This window comes from Aptenodytes patagonicus, chromosome 12, assembly GCF_965638725.1.
Source record: "Aptenodytes patagonicus chromosome 12, bAptPat1.pri.cur, whole genome shotgun sequence".
NCBI classification, from domain to species: domain Eukaryota; kingdom Metazoa; phylum Chordata; class Aves; order Sphenisciformes; family Spheniscidae; genus Aptenodytes; species Aptenodytes patagonicus.
The window spans coordinates 284,811-310,614 of NC_134960.1; the positions used below are offsets into that span (position 1 = coordinate 284,811).

At 44.4% G+C, this 25,804-nt stretch overlaps 2 protein-coding genes across 8 annotated transcripts in view; both read left to right on the forward strand.

Moving 5' to 3' along the window:
• Positions 1-1,933: 1,933 nt before the first annotated feature.
• On the forward strand, positions 1,934-15,891 carry CDC23 (cell division cycle 23). 4 transcript variants are annotated; one of them, XR_012996346.1, is made up of 17 exons: positions 1,934-2,061; positions 2,145-2,217; positions 3,228-3,365; positions 3,628-3,670; positions 4,008-4,113; positions 4,210-4,342; positions 5,571-5,748; positions 5,842-5,939; positions 6,173-6,254; positions 6,843-6,996; positions 7,150-7,269; positions 7,628-7,703; positions 8,033-8,094; positions 8,976-9,054; positions 9,154-9,273; positions 10,143-12,426; positions 14,382-15,891. XR_012996346.1 is itself a non-coding variant. In XM_076349838.1 (17 exons), exons 1-16 carry the CDS (start codon positions 1,934-1,936, stop codon positions 10,311-10,313), a joined length of 1,761 nt encoding a protein of 586 aa, XP_076205953.1. In that variant the 3' UTR covers positions 10,314-10,358; positions 12,209-15,891. The 4 variants fall into 4 exon arrangements, 3 of the variants coding, with proteins under 3 accessions (XP_076205953.1, XP_076205954.1, XP_076205951.1); XM_076349838.1 differs by having other exon boundaries at positions 10,143-10,358; positions 12,209-15,891; XM_076349839.1 differs by having other exon boundaries at positions 10,143-10,358.
• A 5,759-nt stretch (positions 15,892-21,650) lies between these two features.
• JAKMIP2 (janus kinase and microtubule interacting protein 2) overlaps positions 21,651-25,804 on the forward strand; it is a 67,795-nt gene continuing 63,641 nt past the window's right edge. For 3 of the 4 annotated variants that reach the window (XR_012996339.1, XM_076349779.1, XM_076349781.1), the window contains exon 1: positions 21,651-21,740. The gene's annotated coding sequence lies outside the window, so the exon portion shown is untranslated. Of the gene's footprint in view, positions 21,741-22,012; positions 22,034-25,804 lie in introns of those variants that run through there. The other variant, XM_076349780.1, reaches the window with a different exon arrangement.

The following is a 25,804-nucleotide window of genomic DNA, read 5'->3' on the forward strand; positions in this document are numbered from 1 at the left end:
GTCACTTCTGTAATAAAAGAAGTGATTATGAAGGACACTTTCATGATACAGAGAATATACCGCCCTTACCATCAGAAAAAGAGAAAAATAAGAAGTGTAACCTGCAAATGACATACAAAATGAATCTTCACAGTATTCAGTCTTAATTTCTCTTTTAAAAGAAAGAGTTAAAGCTGACATTCTGATACCGGAACGAGCACGAAGGTGTATTATTACCTTTCTGGAAAAGCTTAAAAAGTTGTGGAGCACAATGATCCCAAAACAAGTGCTTAAATTTCTGTACTATTAGAACTAAACACCATAAAAAAGATCCAGAGTTAAATTACATTCTAGTGTAATTACAGTGAAGTTCCCAGAGCATCACAGGAAAAATGCAACAGGAAAATAAACAGAGGCTGAAATGAAGAAGAAAATGCTGGGTTAAAAGTACAGGCTTGAGAGACCAGTATTAGGACCGATTCTACTTAATGTTTTTAAACTACGATTTTAAACTACGATTTTTAGCACAGAAAGTAGCAGTATGTGAGTGCAAATTTTCTAATGATACTAAGTTAGAAGGTGTTATCAATACAAAGGCAAATCGAAATACCCCATTAAGCATTAAGAAACAATCAGATGACCTTGAAGACTAGAACCCTTGGGCAAGGTAGCACAGTTTTTCTGCTATCAGCTAGGAACTAATCAACTAGAAACAAGAAAGACTGGTGTTTCTTGATCTCAGAATGATTATGCTGCTTCAGCGTTACTGGACTTGTGTCCCCAGCTTTCATCCAACAGCAGGCATTGCCAGTCTAAGACTCAAACCAGATAAATTTTCATTAGATAAAGGAGAGGGAAAATTCAAAGTAAATGAAACACTAAGTCAGCAGTGAGTAAGATTTTCAGTTGCCACTGAGGGAAGGTCCTCCAAAAAGTCTCCTTACAATGCTAACTCTTTCTCAGACTTCTCTGAAAGGCCTTTCTTCTAGATTTTTCTACTCCTTGTTTCTCCTCACTCTGTAGCCTCAGAAAACATTAGCGTCTGCACCTCGGTGTAGACATCTGTTAAAGAAAGACAATTATCTACCTTAGCGGAAAGGCACAAAGCCCAGACAATTAATAACGTTCAGACAGCATGCAAAAAGCACGTGCAAACTACTTAAGAATAAAAAAAGGCAAAGCTCAGAAAGAGGGGAGGGAAGGATGGCACTAAGATAAACAGCCCCACAGCTTCAGAAACTAAAGGACCATTTAGAACCCTTATATGTAGTCTTTCCCAAAGCATCTTGTTTTGCTGTAATTCCCCCTCCCCACTCCAAAAGGAGATACCTCCCGGCAAGGGCCCCGGCCCCCAGGCAACCATACTGAGAGCCGGGGATGAAGGAGCCCCAGGAGAGGCCGCTCCTCAGGCAGGACCCCGGGGCCCGCTCCCCATTCCTCAGGCCGTAACCCACGCTCGGGTGGCAGCACCGGGAACCGCGGCACGGGCCACGAGAGCAATCCAGAGCCCCTGGGCTACGCCACAGGGCCCGGCAGGACAAGCCGGCCTCAGCCCCCAAAAAGGCGAGCAAGGGACGGCGGCCGTAGGACATAACGGCCCCGGCACCACCAAGCGGCAGCGGCGCGTCGGGACCTCGCGCACCCTGAGCAGGCGGGTACGCAGGCAGGGTCGCCGGGCCCTCTGCGCCCCCACGGGCCGGGCTGAGCCCCCCGCCCCACCGCGCGGTCCCGATCCCGGTCCCGGTCCCAGCTCCCGGTACCGCGGCTGCCGCGGAGCGCTACGCGTCGAGAGCGCGTCTCCGCGACAACTGGCCAATCAGGCGTCAAGGCTTCAGCGCGCCTCCTTTGATTGGGAGCGAGGCCTCTCGAGCTCACCCAAGGAGGAGGCTGCGTCTACAGAGCGAAGGGCGCTCAGTGTGCGGGGCTGTGATTGGCTGAGAGGTGCGCCGGCGGGATGGCGGCCGCGGGGGTGGCGGTGGGACTGGGGAGCAGCGACTTCTCGGACCTGCGGGAGATCAAGAAGCAGCTGCTGAGCGTGGCGGAGCGGAGCCGCGAGCGCGGTCTGCAGCACAGCGGGAAGTGGTGAGCGCCGCGGGCGGGCGCCGCGGGCGGGCCCCGGCCCGGCGGCCGGCGGGCCTTGTACTAATGGGTCTCTCCCCTCGCAGGGCCTCCGAGCTGGCCTTTGCCTTGGACCCGCTGCCGCTGAGTGAGCTGCCGCCGCCTCCCGCGCTCACGGAGGTACAGCCTGGGGGGAGGAGGCCCGGCCGAGCGCGGCGCCGCGGCCCGCGCCGCTAACGGGCACCCGCGCGCGGTGTGGGGCGGGCCCGAGCCCGTTCTGTGCTCGTGGGCGTAGGAGCGGCAGTGAGCTCGAGGAGGCAGCGCTGTAGCCCTTCTTCCCGGCGGGGACCGCGGGCTGCTTTTTAATCCTATCCGCAACTATTAAGGAAAAAATGTGATAGCGGTCTTTTTAAAAACTTCGGCGCAGGAGGCGGCTCTGAGTGCCGACTGTCCTACAGGGCTGTGAAGTTCCCTTCCGTTCCGTGCTCAGCGGGGCGGACAGAGCTCAATATGCTTTCCCAGATGAAAGCATTCCATTTTACATGTTGCTGTGCCCTAAATGAGATACCCTGTAAGCAAAATTGAAATCGTGCTACTTAATTTTAATTTTTGTTTGTCTTTGTTGAGGCCAAGATGTATTGTAATACAAATTATGCTGTGCCATTAAACTTGTGCTCCTTAGGAGGCAAGAGAAACTAGTTGTATCTTCATCCCCAGCCCCGCAGGTGTACAGTAGGACTTTTGGGTATATGCCTGTTCTGTTGAATTACAGCAGCATAACATGCCATAAATGCATTTCAAGGCATAGTTACCAAAGAAATGTTTGCATTTAAGTTAGCAGGTTAATATTGTTTGATATGGAATTCCTGAGTAGGTTTCTTGTTTATAGTCATTCATATTAATTGAACAGCTAATTCATGCCTTCTGGCAGCTTGCCACAAGGGGTTTTCTGGAATCTCACTGTTTGTTTTAAATGTTTCTAACTAGTCTGTACTCACTATTTGAGAACTAGGAATCAGATCGTGTGAGGGAACGGAGAGACTTTTCTAATGGTACTCAAACCATCTTTGAGGATGAATAAACTACGTTTTTAGGTTTCAGAGCAGGTTCATTGATATGATTGTAACTAGGTGATTTTCGTAAAGCATGTCAGCGCTTCTGAGGTCTTAAACTTTTCTGTGTCCCTGCAGGAGGATGCTCGTGATCTGGATGCCTATACGTTAGCCAAGTCTTACTTTGATCTAAAGGAATATGACAGGGCTGCCTATTTTCTACGGGGCTGCAAGAGTCAGAAAGCTTACTTCTTGTATATGTACTCTAGATACCTGGTAAGATAGAAGGAAAAGTCACCTTTTAGCACTGAACTCCTCTGCTTCCCACCCCTCCCTGGCATACCTTACTTTTTGCCTATTTTGTTCCAAATGACCATCTAGAAATCCAAATTATATGTTTGGGGGGAAGGGAAATAGGGATGTTCTTTTTAGAACTGACGCTTGTGAAAACTCAGTTTGCATACCGCTGCTAGCATTGCAGCAAACATAAGGAATATGCTATTGTGATGTAATCTTGGTTCTCCTCTGTTTTCCACAGTCAGGGGAAAAGAAGAAGGATGATGAGACAGTGGATAGTTTGGGTAAGTCTGTGGTATCAAGGAACACAAGACAATATAATGAAGCTTCCAGTAATGCCTCTTCACGTAAATCGTCTTGGTTTTATGTCTTTCCCCTCAATTTTTGGATAATAGTGTGCTGTAACACGATTTCTTTCATTTTGTTTCAATTCATCTATTCGTTCTTCTGTTAAAGCAGGTGATCAGACTAAGTGATCCTCTTTTAAAAAGAGGAAAATAATCACAGACTGGGAAGCCTTCAGTTCATCTCAGTGATGATTCTGAATATACCCTAGACACTGTAATTGCTGTGGTAAGAATCTTGACTGAAAGCTAGCTGTTTGACTTTTTCTTCATGCAGGACCTCTGGAAAAAGGACAGGTGAAAAACGAAGCTCTAAGAGAATTGAGAGTTGAGCTCAGCAAGAAACACAAGGCACGGGAACTGGATGGATTTGGCCTTTATTTGTAAGTGTCTGCATGTATTTCTAATGTATTCATGTGTATTTGTGTGGATATGCAGAGTTTTATGATTCTGATTAACTTGATAACTTTTCTTTACAGGTATGGTGTCGTGCTGCGGAAGCTGGACCTGGTGAAAGAAGCAATAGATGTATTCGTTGAAGCTGCCCATGTCTTACCTTTGCACTGGGGAGCCTGGCTGGAACTTTGCAACTTGATTACAGATAAAGAGATGGTAAAACTTGGGAGATATCAAGATGTGGTAACAAATTGCAGAGTTTAACCTGATTCAGTAACCAGCGGTTCAGTTGCCACAAGATTGATGTCACCCACTGCTTTATTCTGTGAGACTCTATCAGACAAGGCAATCCAAGATTGTAAATTACGTTGTTAAAGCCTCTTTTTCTTCAATTGCTTGCCATGCCGTAGCTTGAGAATCTTTATACAGGCAGGGCTAATTTCTTACCATTCACCCACAAAGTGGTTTAAGAAATGGCTAATTTGTGTATTCTGAAGTAGTTGTCAGCAGGGTTATTGCCTTGTCACATGAAGGAGATCCTCTTAAGATACTTCTCATTTTCTTTTTCTTTTTTTTTTTTCTTAATCTGGCTCTAGTTCCACAGTTATTGAGCATTTTTGGTGGCCTGAAAGGATATATAGAATCACTGCTTTTAAAACTAAAACACTAACGTAGGTGTTGCCTTTGTCAAATACAAAGCTGCACATATGAGATGAACTGCATCAAAGAATTGAACTTAAATAATCTATTTTGGTTTTATATCTTTCTTTATGCATGGGACTTTGAGACCCCTCCTGGAATTCTTCAGTCAGTTCTGGCTGGTGGAATATTTAAAGAAGTAGAGGGAGAACCTTACTGATTTGTGGAAAAAAGGAAATGCATTTTTGATGAGATTATTTGGAGTCTGTTCACTTAGCTCATCAAAAATAGTGATGTGATATTGATGTTCAAACATAGGAAGAAAGTACAGTCTTTCGGAGGACTTCTGAATTTAATGGAGAAATACGGCCAGTGGCTGAAGCAGAAGTCAGGTGCTGTCAGATTTGAAGACAATAATTTCTTCACTGATTGACCAAATGAAATGGCTTCAATTCTGCAATTTCAGCAGTCATGGGAATAGATTGGGAGTAACTAAATAGAATTATATGGTCCATATGTACTGCTTTTTAGACTGGATGTCTTAATGCTCCTTCCCTGTTTCAATATTCTCAATTTATAGGCATTATTTAGTCTCTCCTTTGGAAGAACCTGCTATTAATTCTTGGTCCTAATACTGCTCTTTTGTAGCTGGTGTTATGGTTTAAGAAAGCGATTGCAGGAAAGCCTTCTACCTCGAGACCATCTACTAAATCATGGGAGGGAAGATAATGGATTCTTTGCCACGGGTGGCTGTTAGAATACTACTGATTGTCATCTCTTCCTCCTCTTCTTTGGTTCTTGCTAGTTGAAGTTCCTGTCCTTGCCAGATACATGGATGAAAGAGTTCTTTCTTGCACACATTTATACAGAGCTGCAGCTGATAGAGGAGGCTCTGCAGAAGTATCAGAGTCTCATTGATGCAGGATTTTCCAAAAGCACTTACATCATCTCTCAGATTGCAGTTGCCTACCACAATATCCGAGGTCAGTGATGCTTACTAGCTAGTAGGAATGAGCCTCTTAATGCAAAATTGGCATTTATAGTCCTTGTTCTCCCATCTGCTGTTCTTTCTTCAGATATTGATAAAGCTTTATCCATCTTTAACGAGCTAAGGAAACAAGATCCTTACAGGATAGAAAACATGGACACTTTCTCCAACTTGCTATATGTAAGGGTAAGCACTCTTTCTGTTGCCTGTCCGTAGTGATGGTATTTATCAGAGGTACATTAAACACTGGCAAAGCAGCTGGTGCTGTCTAGCCTCTCTGAATATAGGCTTTCAGGTTCTGCTTTCTGCTTTGCAACTCCTTGAAATAGATGCAATGTATGCATTGCTAACTTCCTAGGTCTTCTTTGAAACTGTAACATGCTCCTTTTCTCATCACTTTCATTTCTTTGTTTCACTAGAGCATGAAGCCTGAGTTGAGCTACCTGGCTCACAATCTCTGTGAGATAGACAAGTATCGTGTTGAGACCTGCTGTGTAATTGGTGAGAGCCAGCTCTTTTACGTGTTCTTATTATGCTGTCTGCAGGCTGTGCGAGGAAATCTTAGAAACACTTGTGAAAATGATCAGCCAGCAAGGCTATCAAAACCACTTGGTGAATGTGGTTTCAGGCAGGCTAAAAAGCAGACCAAATGACAGAGTACCCTTTTCCCTTGTTTCTCTCTGAAAGAGCTGCTGTAATACTATCAGTGCAGAAGGGAGTTGAAGAAATCATTATGAAGGCCTGTGTAGCTGATAATCCCTTTATTTATAGTCTTGAAACTCCAATGGAAATAATAGTGTGTCAGGACCAGAAAATTAATTTGTTAGATCATGACATAAATTTTAAGGCCAGGGGGATGGGATCTTAATTGATTGGTACAACCAGAAACGGATTGACCAGAACACTGGAGAACAGACTGGTATTAGGTCTCTGGTTTGAATCAGATCTGCCTTTAATAGGACTCTATAATTTAAGTTAGGAGGTAGTAGATAATACCTCCTCTGTCTGTTTTCTACTTCTCTCCGTTTTTGGGGGTTTTTTTATTTGGGTTTTTAAAAATTTATTTAAATATTGTGACTTTTGCTTTAGGGAATTATTATAGCTTGCGTTCCCAGCATGAAAAAGCAGCACTCTATTTCCAGAGGGCCTTGAAACTGAATCCTCGTTATCTGGGAGCATGGACGCTCATGGGACATGAGTATATGGAAATGAAGAACACATCTGCAGCTATCCAGGCTTATAGGTATCACTAATGTACTGCACAAAATGATGTTTGAGTCTGCATATGTAAGGATTGAAGTAGTATCTTCTATTTTTTGTTAGTCTTCTGCTGAATTCTGTTCCTGGTTTTGATCCTGACTGCTTTCTGACTAGTTCATCTCCTCTTCTTTGACAGACATGCAATAGAGGTGAACAAAAGGGACTACAGAGCTTGGTATGGCTTGGGGCAAACCTATGAAATCCTCAAAATGCCATTTTACTGTCTCTATTACTACCGACGGGCCCACCAGCTCAGGTAGAGTTGAGAATGGAGCCATGTTTATTGGTGTTCACTCTGACATGGTTGCTACTAGCTAAGGAATTTAGATGCAGGAACTAAGTTGGGGAAGGGAGAACATCAATGCTATGTGATTTGTGCAGTCTCACTATTCCAAATCCTTTTAGTTGTATTAGTTAACTATTAACAAAGGCTTTGTCAGTTAAATGCCGAGGAATGCTGGTCAGGAGTATAAGTGATCTTTTTATGTAAGAGAGGATGACAGACACTGCCAGATGCAGTTTTTTGGTGTTGTTTTTTTTTCCCCCTCCCCTCACCCCACCCTGAGATCAGCTGTCTGTCTATTAAACTACATTTAGGAATTGCTCTTTTACAGACCAAATGATTCTCGTATGCTGGTTGCTCTAGGAGAATGCTATGAGAAACTCAATCAGTTGGTGGAAGCTAAAAAGGTAAGTGAGAACTGATGTGTGGAGTAAGACATTAAGATGTCTCCCAGGACACTAGGTGGAGTCACAGCAAAATTGTGTAGCTAGTGCTACTGGAAATGCATACGGTGTGTTGTTAGGAGCTTATTGAAACCATTTCTGTGGTGGTTACAATTGGGGAAGTTCTGCTTCAATGTAACTAGAGCAGCTTGATAAATAAAAAGAGTCATCTACAGATGATAAATGCCCCTTTGCTGGAAATCCATGTTGTTTTCTGTTTCTAACTTGCTTGCATGAGTCATGAGCTGGAGTAATTTTTGTGGTGTGCTTGACTGGCTTTCCTTCCTTGACAGTGCTATTGGAGAGCTTATGCTGTGGGAGATGTGGAGAAAATGGCATTGGTGAAACTAGCAAAGTGAGTATGTATTATCACTGAACTGTCAATATTGTGTTACATGCAACTAGCACTTTGATACCTAATGATAAAATACTAAATGTAAAACAAGTGGAATTGCTGTTAGGTAGTATTACTTTTGGAGCTGTGTAATAACTGGTATCTTTAGGTCTGTAGTGACGGCAAATTCTGGTGTCCAGCTTTAGCTTTAAGTTTCCCTCAGGATAACTAGAGGGAATCATAGCATGATGTGGGTTGCAAGGGACCTCTGAATCCTGAGGTGATTTGAGCAGGCAGTGCTAGCAATTGTATTTGTTGTGTTGAAACTTAAAGCAATCCATGATGGTAGGTGACGTACAAAATTCTAGACTGATTGATTTCCTCCCCCCTCCAGTATATGGTTGTGACATTGGGAAAGGGTCTAATGTGAAATAAATGTGAACACTCTGACATCAGCACTAATTTTTGGAGGGGATAAATTAATATAAAGTGGAAAAAGTGAAGGGAAAGCAAAAGGGCAAGTGAAAGGTGAAGCTGCTGTACGAAGACTTTTGAGATGTAGTGGGGAAGGAAGGAGCACTGGAGGAAATAGCCAGTAAATAGGATGGCAAAAGTCTGTTAAAAGCTTTAAAATGTAACAGAATAAGCAAATGTCCTTGCTTTGGTTGTCACTGCTTCTAGCAGTTAGTATCTGACTGGCTCTGTTCCTGGTAATGTGAATGTTCTCAAGCTGGATCATCTCTTTTTCCATGAGGGGCAGTACATGGTGCATGTCTTGCAAATTCTGAAGGAAAAGACCTGGCTTTAGTCTAGGTCAGGTTGAGTAGGTACTTCCTCATAGACCGAGAACGGTCTTTGACAGTGCAGTCTTGTTCCAGTGCCCTGTTTTTCTCCTATTCTAGGCTGCACGAACAGCTGAATGAATCTGAACAGGCAGCTCAGTGCTATATCAAATACATCCAGGATATCTATTCCTGTGGGGTAAGATGATATCTTGGGAATAAAAGGCAAAGTAAACATGGTGTAGACCTACCTTGGAAGGCACTCGGAGATGATGGTTTTTTACCCCCGTCACTGCAGGAGATAGTGGAGCACCTGGAGGTCAGCACTGCCTTCCGTTACCTGGCCCAATACTACTTCAAGTGTAAGCTCTGGGATGAAGCCTCAGCATGTGCTCAGAAATGCTGTGCATTCAATGATGTGAGTAGTTGCGCAATCTTTGGTGTTTCTTTCTTAGGGGATCTATGACCTTGATCTTGGCTCTCCTCAGAGTAGAAGGAATCCTTTATTGAAGGAATGAGGGCTGTCTGACGTGCAGCCACATCCTGAGTGGTGATGTTGTATACCTGATCACTAATGCTGCTTATGATTGTCTAAAATCATGGAATATGGTGTAGATAGTAAAATTGAACCATGTCTCACTAAATAAAAGAATTTGAGGCTCCACATGGCAGTCTTAAAGACTGCTGAAAATCTTGGTGGTGAGGAGGTGGTTAAATGGTCAGACTCCCACACACTGTGTAGTGATGGTACTCACATAACTTCTTTTTTTCTCATCTTCTGTGTGTAGACAGTGCAGAGGATATAATAGTACTTGGGTTTTGTATGTGACTCCATATTCTGATATGTTGTGTATCTGTAAGTGGGCAATTCTGGATTTTTAACTTCAGCCTAGAGGTAGGCACTAGCCATAAGTGCAGGGTGTTTGGCCTATCCTTAACAAAGCTGCCTGGATCTCTGGAGAACCTGAATTCAGCTTATTTGAAGCTTCTCCAATCTCCTTTTTGCTGGAATATTTAGACAGCTTCAGTGGTTGATGGTAACACTGTCTGAAATGCCCAAGTAACATGCAAATCAGGTGAGTAAAAGGAGGAAAGACTAAAAAAAAACGTGACATACCTTAACATTTTTAAGTAGCAGAAGAAAAAAGAAACGAGGATGGTTTTTATAGCTTGCAGCCTTACAGAATGACAAACTACTATAACTTACACTGCTTACATACTGAATTTGACCCAGAAACCACCAATCCATAGATGTATTGTTTTGGTTTTTTTACAAATTGTTTTCAGACTAGAGAAGAAGGAAAGGCCCTGCTGCGGCAGATCTTACAGCTTCGCAACCAAGGAGAAACCTCATCCACAGATATTGCTGCTCCCTTTTTCCTCCCTGCGTCATTGTCAGCCAACAACACTCCCACACGTCGCGTCTCCCCACTCAATCTGTCTTCTGTAACACCATGAACAATGCTGATACTTCTAACCTGTGCATTGAATGTGACATTGCAGGTGGGCCTTGCAACCACTTATTTCTTTCCAGTGAAATTTCTACATTCATTGTTGCCTTCATGTGAAAAGTAGGAGTTATTAGAGCCCACAGGTGAAGATGGATGTGCCCCGACAGGCAAAGGTGCAGCCTATGTGAAAGTGCCTATGCTGAGATGTGAGAATCTGCTGTACTTCTCACCAAGTCATTCCAGTCAGAGGGCAGGCATGTTCCAATACACAGGACTAATCCTAACTGAGGGATTGGGAAGAGCTTGTCTGCTTGAGTTAAAATGTGTTTGAGGTTTGATTCTGCCCTGTTACGTCTGGTCTTTACTGAACTTCTTTGGATGACCTCTTAGTGGTATCATTGCTGTCTACATCAGAAACTGTTATCTGCCTGGCTACTTACGGACTCTTGCTTGTCTTGAACTACACAGAAGATTTTCCACTAAAGCAGTAGATATAGGCACTTAGATATAGGTGCCATGTCTATGTTGAAGGACTGAGAAGCATCAGAGGAATTCCAAGTAGCCACAGGTGACAGCTGTTTGCTGATCTGACAGATACTTTGGCTTTCAGTAGAAAAGCAGCCAGTGGGATAGCACAATTAAAAAAACTAATGGTTAAGTTACTGTCCTTGGGCTTCTTTATGGTGCAGCTCTTGTGTACTGTAGCAAACGAAATTGGATGAACTGTAATGGATCATTTTGTTAAGGGTTGACACGTCTTGTGGACAGTATGGTGCAGGGGATTACTCTGCTGCAGGGATGCTGCTTGTCCCTGTTCACACATCCAGCCAATAGTAAGGCTAAGTGTGAATTTCAAAGATGCATGCATATGCCCACGTACTACAGACATGACCATAAATGAACAGATTAACGTAAACAAGAGGACAGTGCCCTTAGATGCACTTGCTTAAAACAGAAACTGTAGAAGTGGCCTGATCCTGTTCCTACTTGCTTAAAGTTTGCTAGTGGAACATACGTATGTGCTTTCAGTGACTTACCTGAAGTACATGTTCACATTCTCTGGTCTCTCCAGTCTCTGCCCATGACCTTAAGTCTCTTGGGTATCCATGTCTAGACCTTGGGTATCTTGTTCAGTCTCAACCCTGGACCTAGGGTATCTACAGATTTTGGGTTTTGCCTGTTTGCTGGCTAGTCCCAGTTAGGGTTGCTATCGGAACATACACGTATGTACACAGAGTAAGGAGCACAATGATACAGAAAACAGGCAGCAATAGTGTTTAATTAATAAAAGTGTAGAACACGCTATGGTGATGAGTCATATGTCTCAGCCAGACAAAGGTTACTGACCAGCAGCCTGCTTGCATGCAGTTGGTAGCTCTTCTGCCTACCCCTACCCATCAACACTCTCATGCCCTCTCACTCCCCACCTTGTTTTCCCATGCTTGTTCCTCCCTGACCCATCTTCACCCTTCCCTTGGGGTCTGTCATCATGCCCCTAGACATCCTATGATACATTTTATGTGGTCCTGCAATCCCCTTCAGACATGTTGAAATAAATTTGCTCTTGCCTGTGAGACCCTTCCTGATAACCAACCATAGTCCTACTGGTTACAAAGCTCCTGGTTGAATCTCTTCAGAATTACACCTGGGTGGTTCGTTTAATGGCCCATCAACCCGTGTCTTAGAGCTCTAGTCTTGGTTATCTGCTGTCAGGCTTTATGTATCCATGTGCTTTATTTGTCAGCTGTCCTGTTCATTGTCTTGTCTTTTACATTGAATAGCTGTTAACCAGATACCCTTACACATGTATCTAGTTTGTTCACAACTTCACTGAGGTAATGAAGGATAGAGGTTAATAACATGCTGACTTTGACTTGAATTGTCTTGCTCATTGACACTTAGTGCCCTTCAGACAAAGACAGCGTTATGTTTGGGCTTCATCTGCCTGGGAAGAAAGTGATTTTGGTTTTTTTTGAGCAATGACTTGTGAAGAACAACCAACAGTTTGGGATATCAGTTTGACCCATGACCTCAGACGACTTCAGCCAAATGTCTCGGTGCTATTCAGTTACAACTTGTAAGCTTGATACAACCCGGAGGTCTTTTTAAAAGTACTTGAGGTTTGTATACATTTTGGGTTATGAATTATGAATAACCAACTATGAATATATTCATACATTATGAATAACCTGCAGATGTTCATGCTAAACAAGCTCCAGTTTCCTCAGGGCTATCCAATAGTGGGATCACAAACAAATTGAGTTTTGTAATTGAAGACTTCCTTAGGAGGAAGTAGTCCAAGTTTTCAACTGGATGTTTTTTAATGAAGATTGTCCAAACTGTGGTGCTTATAAAGGTCCTGCGTTAAATCCAGTATCCAGATGTCATTGTGGGAGGCTGGCTGTAAGGATTAACTGCGTTCACCAGATCTAAACAGTGGAACGGCATTGATCTGATATGATGCACCTTGCCTGCTGAGTTTCAAAGACGCTTTTATCATTGGGATGATCAGTGAAACTTGGTTTCCCTTGATGTGGAGGATACTTCTTCCAGATACACCTACTTTAAATACTCATCTGTAAAAGATGCAGTAGGGTTGAGCAGTTATGTCTAAGTTGGGTTGTGAGGACTGCAAGTTCATCGTTTTGTCCCCTCTGCCCCTAGCTTAGATAATGGCACTTAATGCCAAGTTCAGAAACTTGTGTCTGATGAAAGTGTGCTGATTGACATGTCTGCTGTGTTATGCCAACTCTGGAAGTGCGACAATCCCTGTTGGAAATGATACCCATCGCACAAGGTGGGAGTGATTTGTTAAGAATAAGGAGAAAACTACACATAAGTAGAGGTTACCTACTGTCTTAAAACTGAAGATGTAATGGGACCTCCTCCTTTTTTTTTATTATGGCCTATTAGTATATTTATAATTACAAGCCAGTCTACTAGCTTTCTAGTATCTTGTAATACATAAATAACGTCATATCTTGTTACAAACATCAGTGACCTATAAAAATCAGTAGTTAGTAATGACAATTGATGATTGATTCTTATGCCACATAAACAGCAAGTTCTTATCATGTAAATTAAGCAATTTATGCAGCAAAAAAATCTACTAGTTCTGTCTTTCCCTTCTGGTAAAACAAATAAGCTTTACATTTAGGATAAATAATCATTACACCTATGAGAGCATTCTAATACCTGAGGCACTGAAGAACTTTCAAACTCTTCATGTCTTCTAGGAACAATCAGTCTCATAGAGAACTAACATTGACTTCTTAATGCTTTGTGAGAGTTTGTGGGGAAAAAAATTGTTAAAATGTTCTATTTTGTTACTATATTGACATCTCTTTAAAGGAGATGCTGGTTTTTACATCAGTCACACTTACCAATTAAAATTGTGCATCATAGGGTTAAATTTTGGAAACATTGATTTCTAGACAGATATGTGTCCTCCAGTACTGACTTACACAGTCTTCCTTCTATCCTGGTTCAGTCTATTTTTATCCTGGTTCAGTCATAGTACTCCACTGTTCATTATTAGTCTCTTCCAGTCTTTCTGTACTTAACATGCTTGAAAGGACATTACTGAAATCAACAATACTGTTAATAGGTATAGCTACTTCTCTTCAAGCTATCGCCCTTTGGAGGATCACCCTGTAAAACAAACCAAAAAGACCCATTTGGTTGTTACATTTTTGGAACACTTTTCTAAAGCTTTATCTGCTATTAGTGGAACTGCTTATTCCAAGATGGGTTAAGTATTTATTCTAGGATTTCTACCTGATACACTGCAGGACTTGCTGTTTCCAGAATTACAGCTGGCCCTTGCCATTTCCTGGGCTGTCTACATGGGGTTTCACTGATAACCTTGATATGTTATGTGATTTTCTGCATTCCATTCTTTGCAGTTTAGGAGCTTTCCAGATATTCTACCGTTTTGAAGTTGTGGCCTAGATGGATAGCTGGATAGCTATCTCTGACATTTATTTTATTAGCATATGTAGCCAGTGATCAGTTAATATTTTTTGCTATTATTCAGCTGTCAGTCCACCATTGCTAAAGTGTTCTTGTTTCTCAGCCAGTGACTATTATCATGTGAGGAGACAATCTGCAATGAAGAAACAGAACAGAGAATGACCTTGGGATATACAGGAGCTGGGGCAAGATCTTTCAGCTGTCAGAACTTTTGAATGTTATGTTGACAACTCCCCTATTCTCTTCTGATTGAGTACCATAGTAACTAAAGCTTGACTGTTATTTAGGCACTTTTTCCTACATTTTAATATTCTTGCTTGCAAGCCAGTGCCCCTTTTTTGCTACTTCTGGGTATTTACTGTCTGGTTGTAGACATGGACCTGTTCCAGTGATGTGAATGTGAATTTGTCCATATTCTGATTTATCTTTTCTCAACACTTCAGTTTGGAATCTGCCTGTCTGTACCCTCCAAATGTTGCTTCAGTGGTGCTTAGACACCTGCAACAGAAGTGTATTGCTGGAATCATCTGTTTCTCTCCTGTACATCCAGGCTGCTGCCAAATACAACCATTTGCTGAATCCAGAGTTAAACTATTTTTCTTGAGAAAGTAATCTCTAAAATGCCTTTCTCTTGTTCAGAATTCTGTGCTTATTGAACACAGTTAATCTCAGGAGTTACCAATTGCACTGTATTGAATAAAAAGCAGTTCTAAAATCTCTGTTTCTTCTTTGTCAGGTGTATGATATAAGCTACATTTGTTCAGTGATTCTGGAGGTCCCCTCCAGGGCCCAGGGCTCTGGCAGTACACTAACTGAGGCTCTTGTGTCAATAACCATTTTGGAGCAATGTGAATTCCCATTCTCCCCAACTAAAGCGCTTAATTGTAGATCACCCCCATAAATCGGAAACCAGCCTAATCAATAGCCTATGAGGGTCTTAGAGTTGGGCACTCTTACATCTGTCTGAAACAGCTTCTGCTCCTCTTTCATTTGACTGCTGCCGTTTAGTAGTTCTCAAAGGGCATTAGCGGGTGCTCCATTTCAGCATTTTTCATGTTTTCTACTCTTCATCTTATTTCAAATTGGATTCCAGTTCTTAGATTATTGCTTGCCTGATCTATTGCAATTTTACCCAAGAAACCTCTTCCCTTTTCCTTTATCTTGAGATAGTGACTTCTCTCAGTTATCCTGTTTATTCCAGGCAGCTGGCCTGTCACTAGCAAATGTGACTGCCTGGACTGGTTCACAGGCTTCTTTTCTCTTCACTGTGAGTCTTTCCCTATCCATCTGCACTGTATAAGTCTGTCCCGCTTGAATGTTTTTGCTAACTGATTTTTTCCATCACGATAATTTACTTGGCTGTGTAAGTGGGTCAAAAAATGTCATAATGTAGCTGGAACCTAGCTTGTGGCCTGTCTAAACCTTATCTTAAATATGTGTGGCTAGAGTCCAGCTATACAGTATGTTAACAGTGACTCCTATCTTGTTATGGGACTGTATAAGACCTCTGTGTTTATTCAGCTCAGGCATTTGGTGTAATATGGTATGTGTTACTGTGGCTCCTATGTATTTATTTCTTTTTCATCTTTAAAAATAACAGGGAAAAACCCATATCCCCTTGAGGTATTTTTACGATTCTTCTGGTGCTGAGCTTCATGTGGTAAATGAACACTGATACTTACGTCCTAATAAAGACATGCTGGATTTTCTTTGAAACTAACCAGCAATAATGAGTAAAAAAAAATTACCTGTGCTGTGGCAAATGCCAGCATAGTGGAAAACAAACTATTTCGCTAAAAGTATAAACCAGCAGGGGAGTGTGGAGGAGCATCAAACATTCCTTCTTTGGAAATACTGTGATGTTTCTCAGTGGGGAGGGAAGATCCCTCATTTCTTCCACCAGAACTCATATGCACATCTGCTAACATGGGTCAGAGGAAGGAGTGCACTGGGCTATTTGTCCACCTCTCATTACATGACCTGTGTCCTGGGAGACATCCTGGCCCCTATCAGCCTTGCTGCTGGCAGAGAGCTCGTAGGCACGTTACTTCTGAGGCTGCTGAATATTGAAAGTTCTCTGGTACTACAGTGGTGAGCAGAGGACCTTGCAATGATATGTTTGGAGGATGCTGACAAGAGGTGGTTGAAGGCTGCATGTGCTGAACTACGTGCACAGGTGCTGCCTAGTGCAGCCCCTCTTGCACCAGTACTACCCACCATGCTCCCGCAGCCACTGAAGGGAGCATCCCCTGGGTGAGAAGGGACTGTAGAGGGACTGCAGTGAACCCAGGCGATGATGGTGACTGCGGTGTAGTGTGCCCTGGCCATGCCATTTTCTTGTAAGACAGTGACACTCATCTGGGGCGAGAGGGCAGGAAGCACTAGTTGACATATCATTGGTGTCAGTGTTGCAATTAAAACTGCAACTGTCTGTTTCAGAATTAGTGTCCTTATTCACCCCTATAAATTTATTACAGCCTTATCCCTATGGCTGTGGCATGATTTTAATCAAGGAAAAAGCATTTTAAAAGCCCTTTCCCATTTATCTGTAGCTTCCTGTGCTTTGTGAGACCGATCATACAGGTGGCACACCAGGAAACCTGCAGGCAATGCAAGGCAGTACCATCACAGCATTTGGCCCTCTGTACAATGCATTTGCATTGTGTGCATATAGCAGAGGGATCCCATTTTCCTAATTCTGGGCATCTCTAGAAATTACTGTGTCTTGTTTTATGCTCCTTAGCACCTGTTGAACCAGCATTTCTACAACAAATGGGTTTAAGCAGCAAAATTGGATCTTGATGTATTTTGCAAGCACTCCCATAATTATTCCATGCAAGCCTGAGGATATGAATGAGACCATTTGTAAAATTGTTGTCACCCTTTGCTCCTGGCTTGCCTTCCCTCGCACAGCAGCAAGCCTTTGTTGTTCCCTGACACCCTCTGGTCAACTAACTGGATAATTCAGTCATTATAGAGACCATGCAGTTTTGCCCCTCTTACTAGAGGCTGCAAGTGCTCTTACTTGCAGGTAGAGATGGCAAAAGGCCAGCTGGAAGAAGAAGCCCAAATATACTTAGTGAGGACAAAGTATCCAAAGACTTAACTACCAAAATCAAGGTCTTTACTGGGATAAGGGAACTGTGATTTATCAAAGAATTCTAACTGGTGGAAATACAGGAAAATGTTTATATGAATGATAAACAGAAAAGGCCTCATAAAGGTTGACTGCCAATAATTTTAAGTCCCAATTAAAAATCCTGGGAATTAGAGGACACACAACGCATAGGCAGTGGAGGCAGGGATGCACATCCTGAGGAGATTATAGGGATATGGCCTGGGAGTGCAGGGAGGGTATCAGGAAAGCCAAGGCACAGCTGGAGCCGAACTTGGCTAGAGATGTAAAAAGTAACAAGAAGGGTTTCTTCAGGTACATAGGACAACAAAGGAAGATGAAAGAAACTGTACAACTGTACAAACCTGGCTACAACCGACATGGAGAAGGCTGAAGTACTCAACAACTTTTTTGCCTTGGTCTTCTCCGGCAAGTGCAATAGCCAAGTCGCCCAATTCACAGAATCTAAAGGCAGGGACTGGGAGAATGAAGTACCGCCCACCATTAGAGAAGATCAGGTTTGAGACCGTCCAAGGATCCTGAATGTGCGCAAGTCTATGGGACCTGATGAGATGCATCTGAGAGTCCTGAGGGAACTGGCAGATGAAGTTGCTAAGCCACTATCCATCATATTTGAAAAGTCGTGGCAGACTGGTGAAGTTCCCAGTGACTGGAAAAGGAAAACATAACCCCCATTTTTAAAAAGGGAAAAAAAGAAGACCTGGGGAACTACAGGCCGGTCAGTCTCACCTCTGTGCCCGGCAAGATCGTGGAGCAGAGCGTCCTGGAAACTATACTAAGGCACATGGAAAACAGAGAGGTGATTGGTGACAGCCAACATGGCTTCACTAAGGGCAAATCGTGCCTGACGAAATTGGTGGCCTTCTATGACAGGGTTACAGTATTGGTGGATAAAGGAAGAGTGACTGACGTGATCTACCTGGACATGTGCAAAGCATTTGATACTGTCCTGCACAGCATGCTTGCCTCTAAAATGGAGAGACGTGGATTTGATGGGTGGACCACTCCGTGGATAAGGAATTGGCTGGATGGTCACACTCAAAAGATTTGTGGTCAATGGCTCGATATCCAGGTGGAGACTAGTGACGAGTGGTGTCCCTCAGGGGTCCATATTGGGACCAGTATTATTTAACATCTTTGCTGGGGACATGGACAGTGCACCCTCAGCAAGTTTGTGGATGATGAGTGGTGTGGTTGATACTCTACCATGGTATCCCATGGTGCGCCAAGGGATGCCATCCAGAGGGACCTTGATAGGCTTGAGAGGTGGGCCTGTGCGAACCTCATGAAGTTCAACACGGCCAAGTGCAGGGTCCTGCATCTGAGTCGGGGCAATCCCAAACATGGATACACGCTGAGTGATGAGTGGATTGAGAGCAGCCCTGCGGAGAAGGTCTTGGGGGTATTGGTGGATGAAAAACTGAATATGAGCTGGTAATGTGCACTCACAGCCCAGAAAGCCAACTGTATCCTGGGCTGCATCAAAAGAAGCATGGCAGCAGCTTGAGGGAAGTGATTCTCCCCCTCTGCTCTGCTCTCCTGGAGTACTGTGTCCAGCTCTGGGGCCCCCAGCATAAGAAAGACATGGACCTGCTTGAGCGGGTCCAGAGAAGGGCCATGACAATGATCAGGGGGCTGGAGCACCTCCCCTATGAGGACAGGCTGAGAGAGTTGGGGTTGTTTAGCCTAAAGAAGAGAAGGCTCCGGGGAGACCTTATAACAGCCTTCCAGTACTTAAAGGGGCCTATAGGAAAGATGGGGAGGGACTCTTTATCAGGGAGTGTCATGATAGGACGAGGGGTAACAGTTTTAAACTGGAAGAGGGTAGATTTAGATTAGATATTAGGAAGAAATTCTTCACTATGAGCATGGCGAGGCACTGAACCAGGTTGCCCAGAGAAGTTGTGGATGCCCCATCCCTGGAAGTGCTCAAGGCCAGGTTGGATGGGGCTTTGAGCAACCTGGTCTAGTGGAAGGTGTCCCTGCCCATGGCAGGGGGGTTGGAACTAGCTGATCTTTAAGAGCTGATCTTTAAGGTCCCTTCCAACCCAAACCATTCTATGATTCTATGACACCACAGCCTTGCCTCCTAAGGAGCCTGGTGACAGAAGAAGGGGCCTACAAGCTATTTTGCTGATTCTTTGCCACAGGATCCCCTAGGACACTGAACTGACCCTGCCAGAATCTTAGGCTAATTTTACAGTCTCTTTGTGCCTGCAGTCCCAGAGGAGTCATGCCATGTTCTTCACATGTATTCTTCACAGTGGCTTTTTCCCTTTTTGATATACTTCACACCTTCCATTTATTTTGTGCAGCCACTGTACTGGTCTTTCAGGCGGCCATTTCCAGAGCTATGCAATCAGTAACCAAGACATGAAAAATAAAACATTTATGCTAGACATATACAGATAGCAGCTTTTAAAAACCAGAACTTTGCTTTATTTTGGGCATTGAAGCTTTTTTCAATCACTGAATGTGTTAACTGCCCATGGGATATTTCTTATGAAAACACTGTAATTCTATAAAGCCCATTTATAGAGTCTTCTACTTCAGGCTCTTAGAGCTTGTCATACAAATGGCAAGTGCTTTTCTTTTTGAGGTGAGTTCAGGTGCGTAAGGACAGAGTTCATGCGGGGTTGAGCAGAGGAACCTATTGCACTCTTTGGTGTTAAGACTGTACTATATGCATGTAATGTGCAAGTGGATCCCTTGGTATTATGTTACAGATCCTGCTGAACAAAACAAAACAAAAATTTACTGAATCTCTTACACCACTGAGAAAAACTAAATGTCTCCACTTCACAGGTGAGGAAGCTGAAGCTGGGACAAACTGGTCAGCCATGAGTCAGGCATACGGTGCCAGACTCTTTACTCTGAGACCTCTGCTTTTAGTGCCGAGTTTCCTTCTCCTTTTCTGAAAGATTTCATAGTAAAGGTTTGAAACACTGGCACTTAAAGTAAGGCCTAACAACTAGATATTAAAGGGGACTCTGATAGAATTTGGTATTCAGGGTGGAGGACTCAAAATTCAGCTTTTGTCACCAGTTTTGTTCTGATTTTGCCACTGACCAGGGAACCACTTTATAGAATGGAGATAATCTGCAAATTCAGTACCCAACTAAACTATCTTTTAGTTTCTAGAAATGTTTTTTCCTGCATGTTGCTGTGGTTAGAAAAAACACCCAAACCCACAACATTTGTCTTCACTTTGTCCACAAAAAGAAGAGTCTATTTTTGCAGAAAAACACCTTATCTGAGCAGGTCTAATAGCGATACTTATCTTTTTTGTAAAGTGCCAAAAGGGTAACGATTAGAATTCTTTATGTGTTTATTATCGTCAGCCTACCGACCTCTTCCAGGGATATCGCGGCCAGTCTTCAGAAGGATGGAGATGAGGAAGCTTCTGAAGAACCTGAAGAGCAGGGGCTTCTGTGGCCATTGTTTGCATGACTGCCTCACTGATGTTTGGGCTATGCAGAAGAAGTGTGACTGCTTTTGCAGTTTATTCAGATACATAAACAGTTCTGGTTAACTCAGTCTGGGCTGGAGCTTGTTCCCCAGAACATTATGGGATGCCTTTCCATTGAGGTTCACGGCCTCGTGGAACACCAGTCTAACACCCGTCTTGATGATGGCTCGTTGCTTTGGGAAGGCATTTTTTCGGCCTGAGGTGCGATTTCAGGTGCAGGGACGTTAGGCCCCACCTCGCTCCCGGCCTACACAAGTTTTCTAAGGGAGAGCTCCCAAGCGCCATGGCCCCGTGGGCTGCAGACGCTTCGTGTCGCTCAAGCTCTAGCCTGAGGGCTAAGGCCCATCACCCTCAGCGAGCGTCCGGTCGGCGTCGCCAGGCCCACCCCTAGCGGGTCTCACACCGCCCCGCCGGGGCAGGGCGCGCACGGCGCCCTGACAGACCCCCCCAGCCCCGCTGGCGGCGGGGGGTCAGCTCCCGCCGGGTGCCGCGCCCCGCTGGTGGCCGCAGGGCAGCTCGGGGTGCCGCGGAGCCCCTCCGCGGGCGCTGCCGCCGCCTCCCCCCGGCCAGACTCGCCCCGCGGTTCCCCTCGGCGCCGCCGCTCCGCCGCGGCGTTGCCATGGCGGCCGGGCGCGCGGCGCTGCGGCGGCGGGGCGGGGCGGGGCCTGCCGCAGACCCCGGCCCGGCAGCGCAGGCCTCCGCCGCGGGGAGGCGGCGGGGCGGGCGCCCGCCCTCAGCGTCGGCGTGCAGGAGGCCGGCAGGGCCGGTGCTGGGCGCTGGAGCCGCCGCGGCGGCGGGAAGATGGATGCGCCGTGCTTGTCCCTCGCCGTTCGGCATCCTCTCCTGGCTGCGGCACGGTGAGCGGCGGCGGCCGGGAGGGTCGCCCGGTCCCCGCGGCGGCGGAACAATGACTTCGGCCGGCTGCGGGGGGCCGGGGCGAGGGCGGCGGCGCGGGGCGAGGGGCTGGGGCGGCGGCGGCGTGGCAGGGGAGAGGGAGCGATGGAGGTGAGCTGGTGATGGAGAGGAGGGGAGACGAGCTGGAGCTCATGATGGAGAGGAGATGGAGGGAGAGGTGTGGCAGGACGCAGCCTGCAGCGCCGTGCCGGGAGCCACCTCGGCCTCTCTCCGGTCCCGCACTATTGTGTTCCAGGTTGGTCATTGTCTTGCCTTCCTCGTGCTGAGTGCGGTGCGCTGGGTGTGATTGCTGGTTACAAAGGGAGGGATTTTTCCAGGGCTGAATGTGATGTGCGGAGACTGCAGCCGGCAGAGCCTGGGCTGGGCCTCAGTGAGATGGCATCTGGGGGCGGGCAGTCAGCGCAGCTGAGCGGAGAGCAGCTGTAAAGGCACTCCCCGGGTTTATTTTTACTCGCGGTGCATCTTTGCCTGTTCCATGATACACACAGCATTGCACAAGGTTTCTTGCCGAGTATGTCTTTCTAGAAATGCACCTGTATGTGTCCTGGGGTGTCAGAATTGGTGTATTTGTGGATGTGTGTGTGAAGACATTCTCTCTTGCAAACACAGACCTCGCAAGGTGCATCTCTTTGTATGTGCAACACATGCCTTTTTTCACAGCCATTAACTGATGAAACATGCCACTTGGGCTGATGTGCAATTTATTCTTAACTTACTGGATCGCCGTCCCTCAATTTCATTATGGCTACTTAGGACAGATTTAGATCGTGCATTTGGGCTATCTTACAGCACTGAATACTCATTTGTAGTCTGTTTCTATTTTTTGCTGTGAATGCAAATATATAAAAGATGCGGAGTATACCTTATAGGCTGGGAACATAGAGAAGTATATATTTTAAAAGTTTAATTTGAACTCTTGTAAGGAAAAAATGAATGAGATGTATTTTTTAAAAACATTTGCATTCTGATACCGTCCTATGCTTCACTGTAAGGTGACATGTTGGGAGTCCCATTCTCAATGTCTCTTATTTGTTGGGTCAAATTCTGCACTGGTGCACGTATCATGTCTGGTCTAGCAGTCTGGGTGGCCCATCAGGAGAATGTTTTGTCCCTTTTCAGGCAATAATGTGAGGTTTATTGCTTCTGCTCTGACTCAGGTTTTGTTTCTGTTGATCTGGCCTGCTGCTCTACATACGAATTTCAAATCTAGGCCTGCTGTGCTGTAAATGCTAGCTTTGCTGGCACTTGACCAGGTTCAGATTGGTGCTTGAGCGAGGTAAATATCTGGTGATTCTAAGAGGTTCTCTGGGAATGACTATGATATTGGTGAAGTCTGAGAGTGGTTAGCTGGTAATTGTTGAAGAGGGTGTAAGACACAAGTGCTCTATAAGTAGTTCTGTAGCAAGCAAAAGACACCATGGGTGCCTCAATACAAGAAGGACATCAGACTATTAGAGCGTGTCCAGAGCAGGGAGACCAAGATGGTGAAGGGTCTCGAGGACAAGACTTACAAGGAGTGACTGCGGTCACTTGTTTGTTCAGTTTGGAGAAGAGAAGGGTGAGGCGTGAACTCATCGCAGTCTACAACTTCCTCAAGAGGGGCGGCAGAAGGGGAGGTGCTGACCTCCTCTTTCCGGTGACCAGCCATAGGACACAAGGAAGTGGAATGAAGCTGCACCAGGGGAAGTTCAGATTGGACATTAGGAAAAGGTTCTTCACTGAGAAAGTGGTCGGTCACTGGAACAGGCTCCCCAGGGAAGTGGTCACAGCACCAAGCCTGTCAGTTTAAGGGGCGTCTGGACGATGGTCTTAAATCATATAGTTTAGTGTTAGGTAGTCCTGTGAGGAGCAGGGAGTTGGACTTGATGATCCTTATGGGTCTCTTCCAACTCAAGATATTCTATGATTCTAAATCAAGTTAATGGGGTTGCAGCCTGTTCCGCCCTTGCTTCCACAGTGAGCAAAATCCCGAGGAAGAGCCTCGGGGGGGAAAGGCTGGAAAGTTTCTGTTGGGACTTCCATAGGAATTGCCTGGTGGAGGTGGCTGCAAGGAGCTGTTGATGTGGTTGCCCCTTTGGCCTTGTGCCTTTCCCAGAACTGTGGCAATGTGGTGGACTGCTGGGATTCTCTGGTTGTCAGCAGAGCTCCTAGCTGAGAGGACCAGGCTGCCAGTGACAGATGCTACAACCTTTCTGACTTGCTGATCTTGGACTGACTGTTCTGTTAGTACCTAAGGTAGAGAAACATGGCCCTCACCTTGGAGATGAATTCAAGCCAGGTATTTCCACAGTGTCCACCCCAAGCCGAACTTCAGGCTCTGTGATATTGCAAATGCTAATGCATTGCCTCAGCCTCCCTTCTGATAACCTTGTCCCTGTCACCTTTCAGTGGCTTCTGATAATCCCTCTGCATCCAGAGGCTATTCCCAGCTAAATAATCTTCTGAATAAGAACTTCTGTATCCTACTTATTAGGAACTGAACATAAGGTACAGCTAAAACGTTGTGTGTTAAGGAGGTGATTGGCTATTGTAATTTGTAAATGTATGCTGGCTTCTGCTAGACCTTTTATTATCAAGACCTTAATGGTAGCTGGAAAGATGCTGCATAATTTCTCTGTCATTACAAAGGATAAGTGGCCTTAGGGTATTCAAGTCAGGAAAATGCTGTGAAACGTAACTGGCAAAATGATGCCCGGAATAATTTTCAATCTTGATTTCTATTCATCCACGTGATAGACAGTTGATATTGTGGTTTAAAAAGTGTATAAAAATAGTCCTCCAACTGTAAAAAAGGTATGGTGATGGATTCTACTGTCATAAGGCTGGTATAATTCAGGTGTAACTTGAGCAGTTGAAATCCAAGTAGTTTGTTAATGATAACTTCTTTTTTTTCCTCTTCTTCCTAAGCAAACTATGGGAGACTGAAGATGCTTACAACTTGGCTTTCACTACTGAGTCATGGTCATTTTTCATTGTGGTCAATATTTGTGCTTTCTATTTGCTTTGTGAAGTTCTGAGGCAGCAAAATAGTCCTTACCAGATATCTGAATTTTGGATCACTTTCTAGTCAGTCATTCTTTCTATCTTCTGGGTTCCATCAGATTTCTCTTTAATCTTTGTGCATGGCAATGCAATATTTGGGTTACAAGACTGCAAAGCAAATGTTTTTGTTTTAAAAAATAATTATTTTACTTGAATTTACAATGGCATGTTTGCATTATGTGTTTCTAAATCAACAGCTTGTTCAAATTCCCAGCAGGTAACCTCTTCAAAGTTCCTCTATAAATCTATATCACTTGAAGATCTGGTCTTTACCAGATTATAACAAATTTATCTTCCCATCCTCAGAGATGGATTCTCTGCTGCCTTCTCTTTAGTAATCGTCTACATCTGTGCAATTCTCTGTGTCATCAGTGCTCAAGATCCAGAATCCATGAAGGTAGAAAAATGTAATTTTTGTAGTACTTCTAGTTTCTGTATCTTTAAGGTCTATTTGAATTTCTCCTTTAAAATATGAGGACTAGAAATCTTTGCTCCAGGAGGTGGGGCTCTAAATAGAAAATTCAGCAGCATGTTGGAAGAGTTATGAAAAAGCTCTATAGTCTAGCCACACTGAATGCTTTCAAGTTAAATGAGCGTAAATACAGCTTCTCTGTAAATGACAGAAAAACAGTGTGCAGTTTGGATTCTAAAACATCCAGTGAACTTTAAAGGAAAAATAATGACATGCAAGCACTTTCAGGAATGCAGGCTTTCAGTTCCTCTCACTAAAATTTATGGTGCTGTATGATTTGCTTGCCATGCATTTGGATCACTGGTGGGTAGCTGAGAAACTCGCACATCCTGGAAACTTTAGGACCTGTGTTTTATCTGGAAGATCACATTTGGACATCACAGCCAGTTCCCTATGTTAAATAGTCTGAATCGGCTATTGTCAGAAGAGAAGCAAAGTGAACTGATATATGTGACCATCCACATAGCATAGTTAAACAAGAAAGAGGCAAAT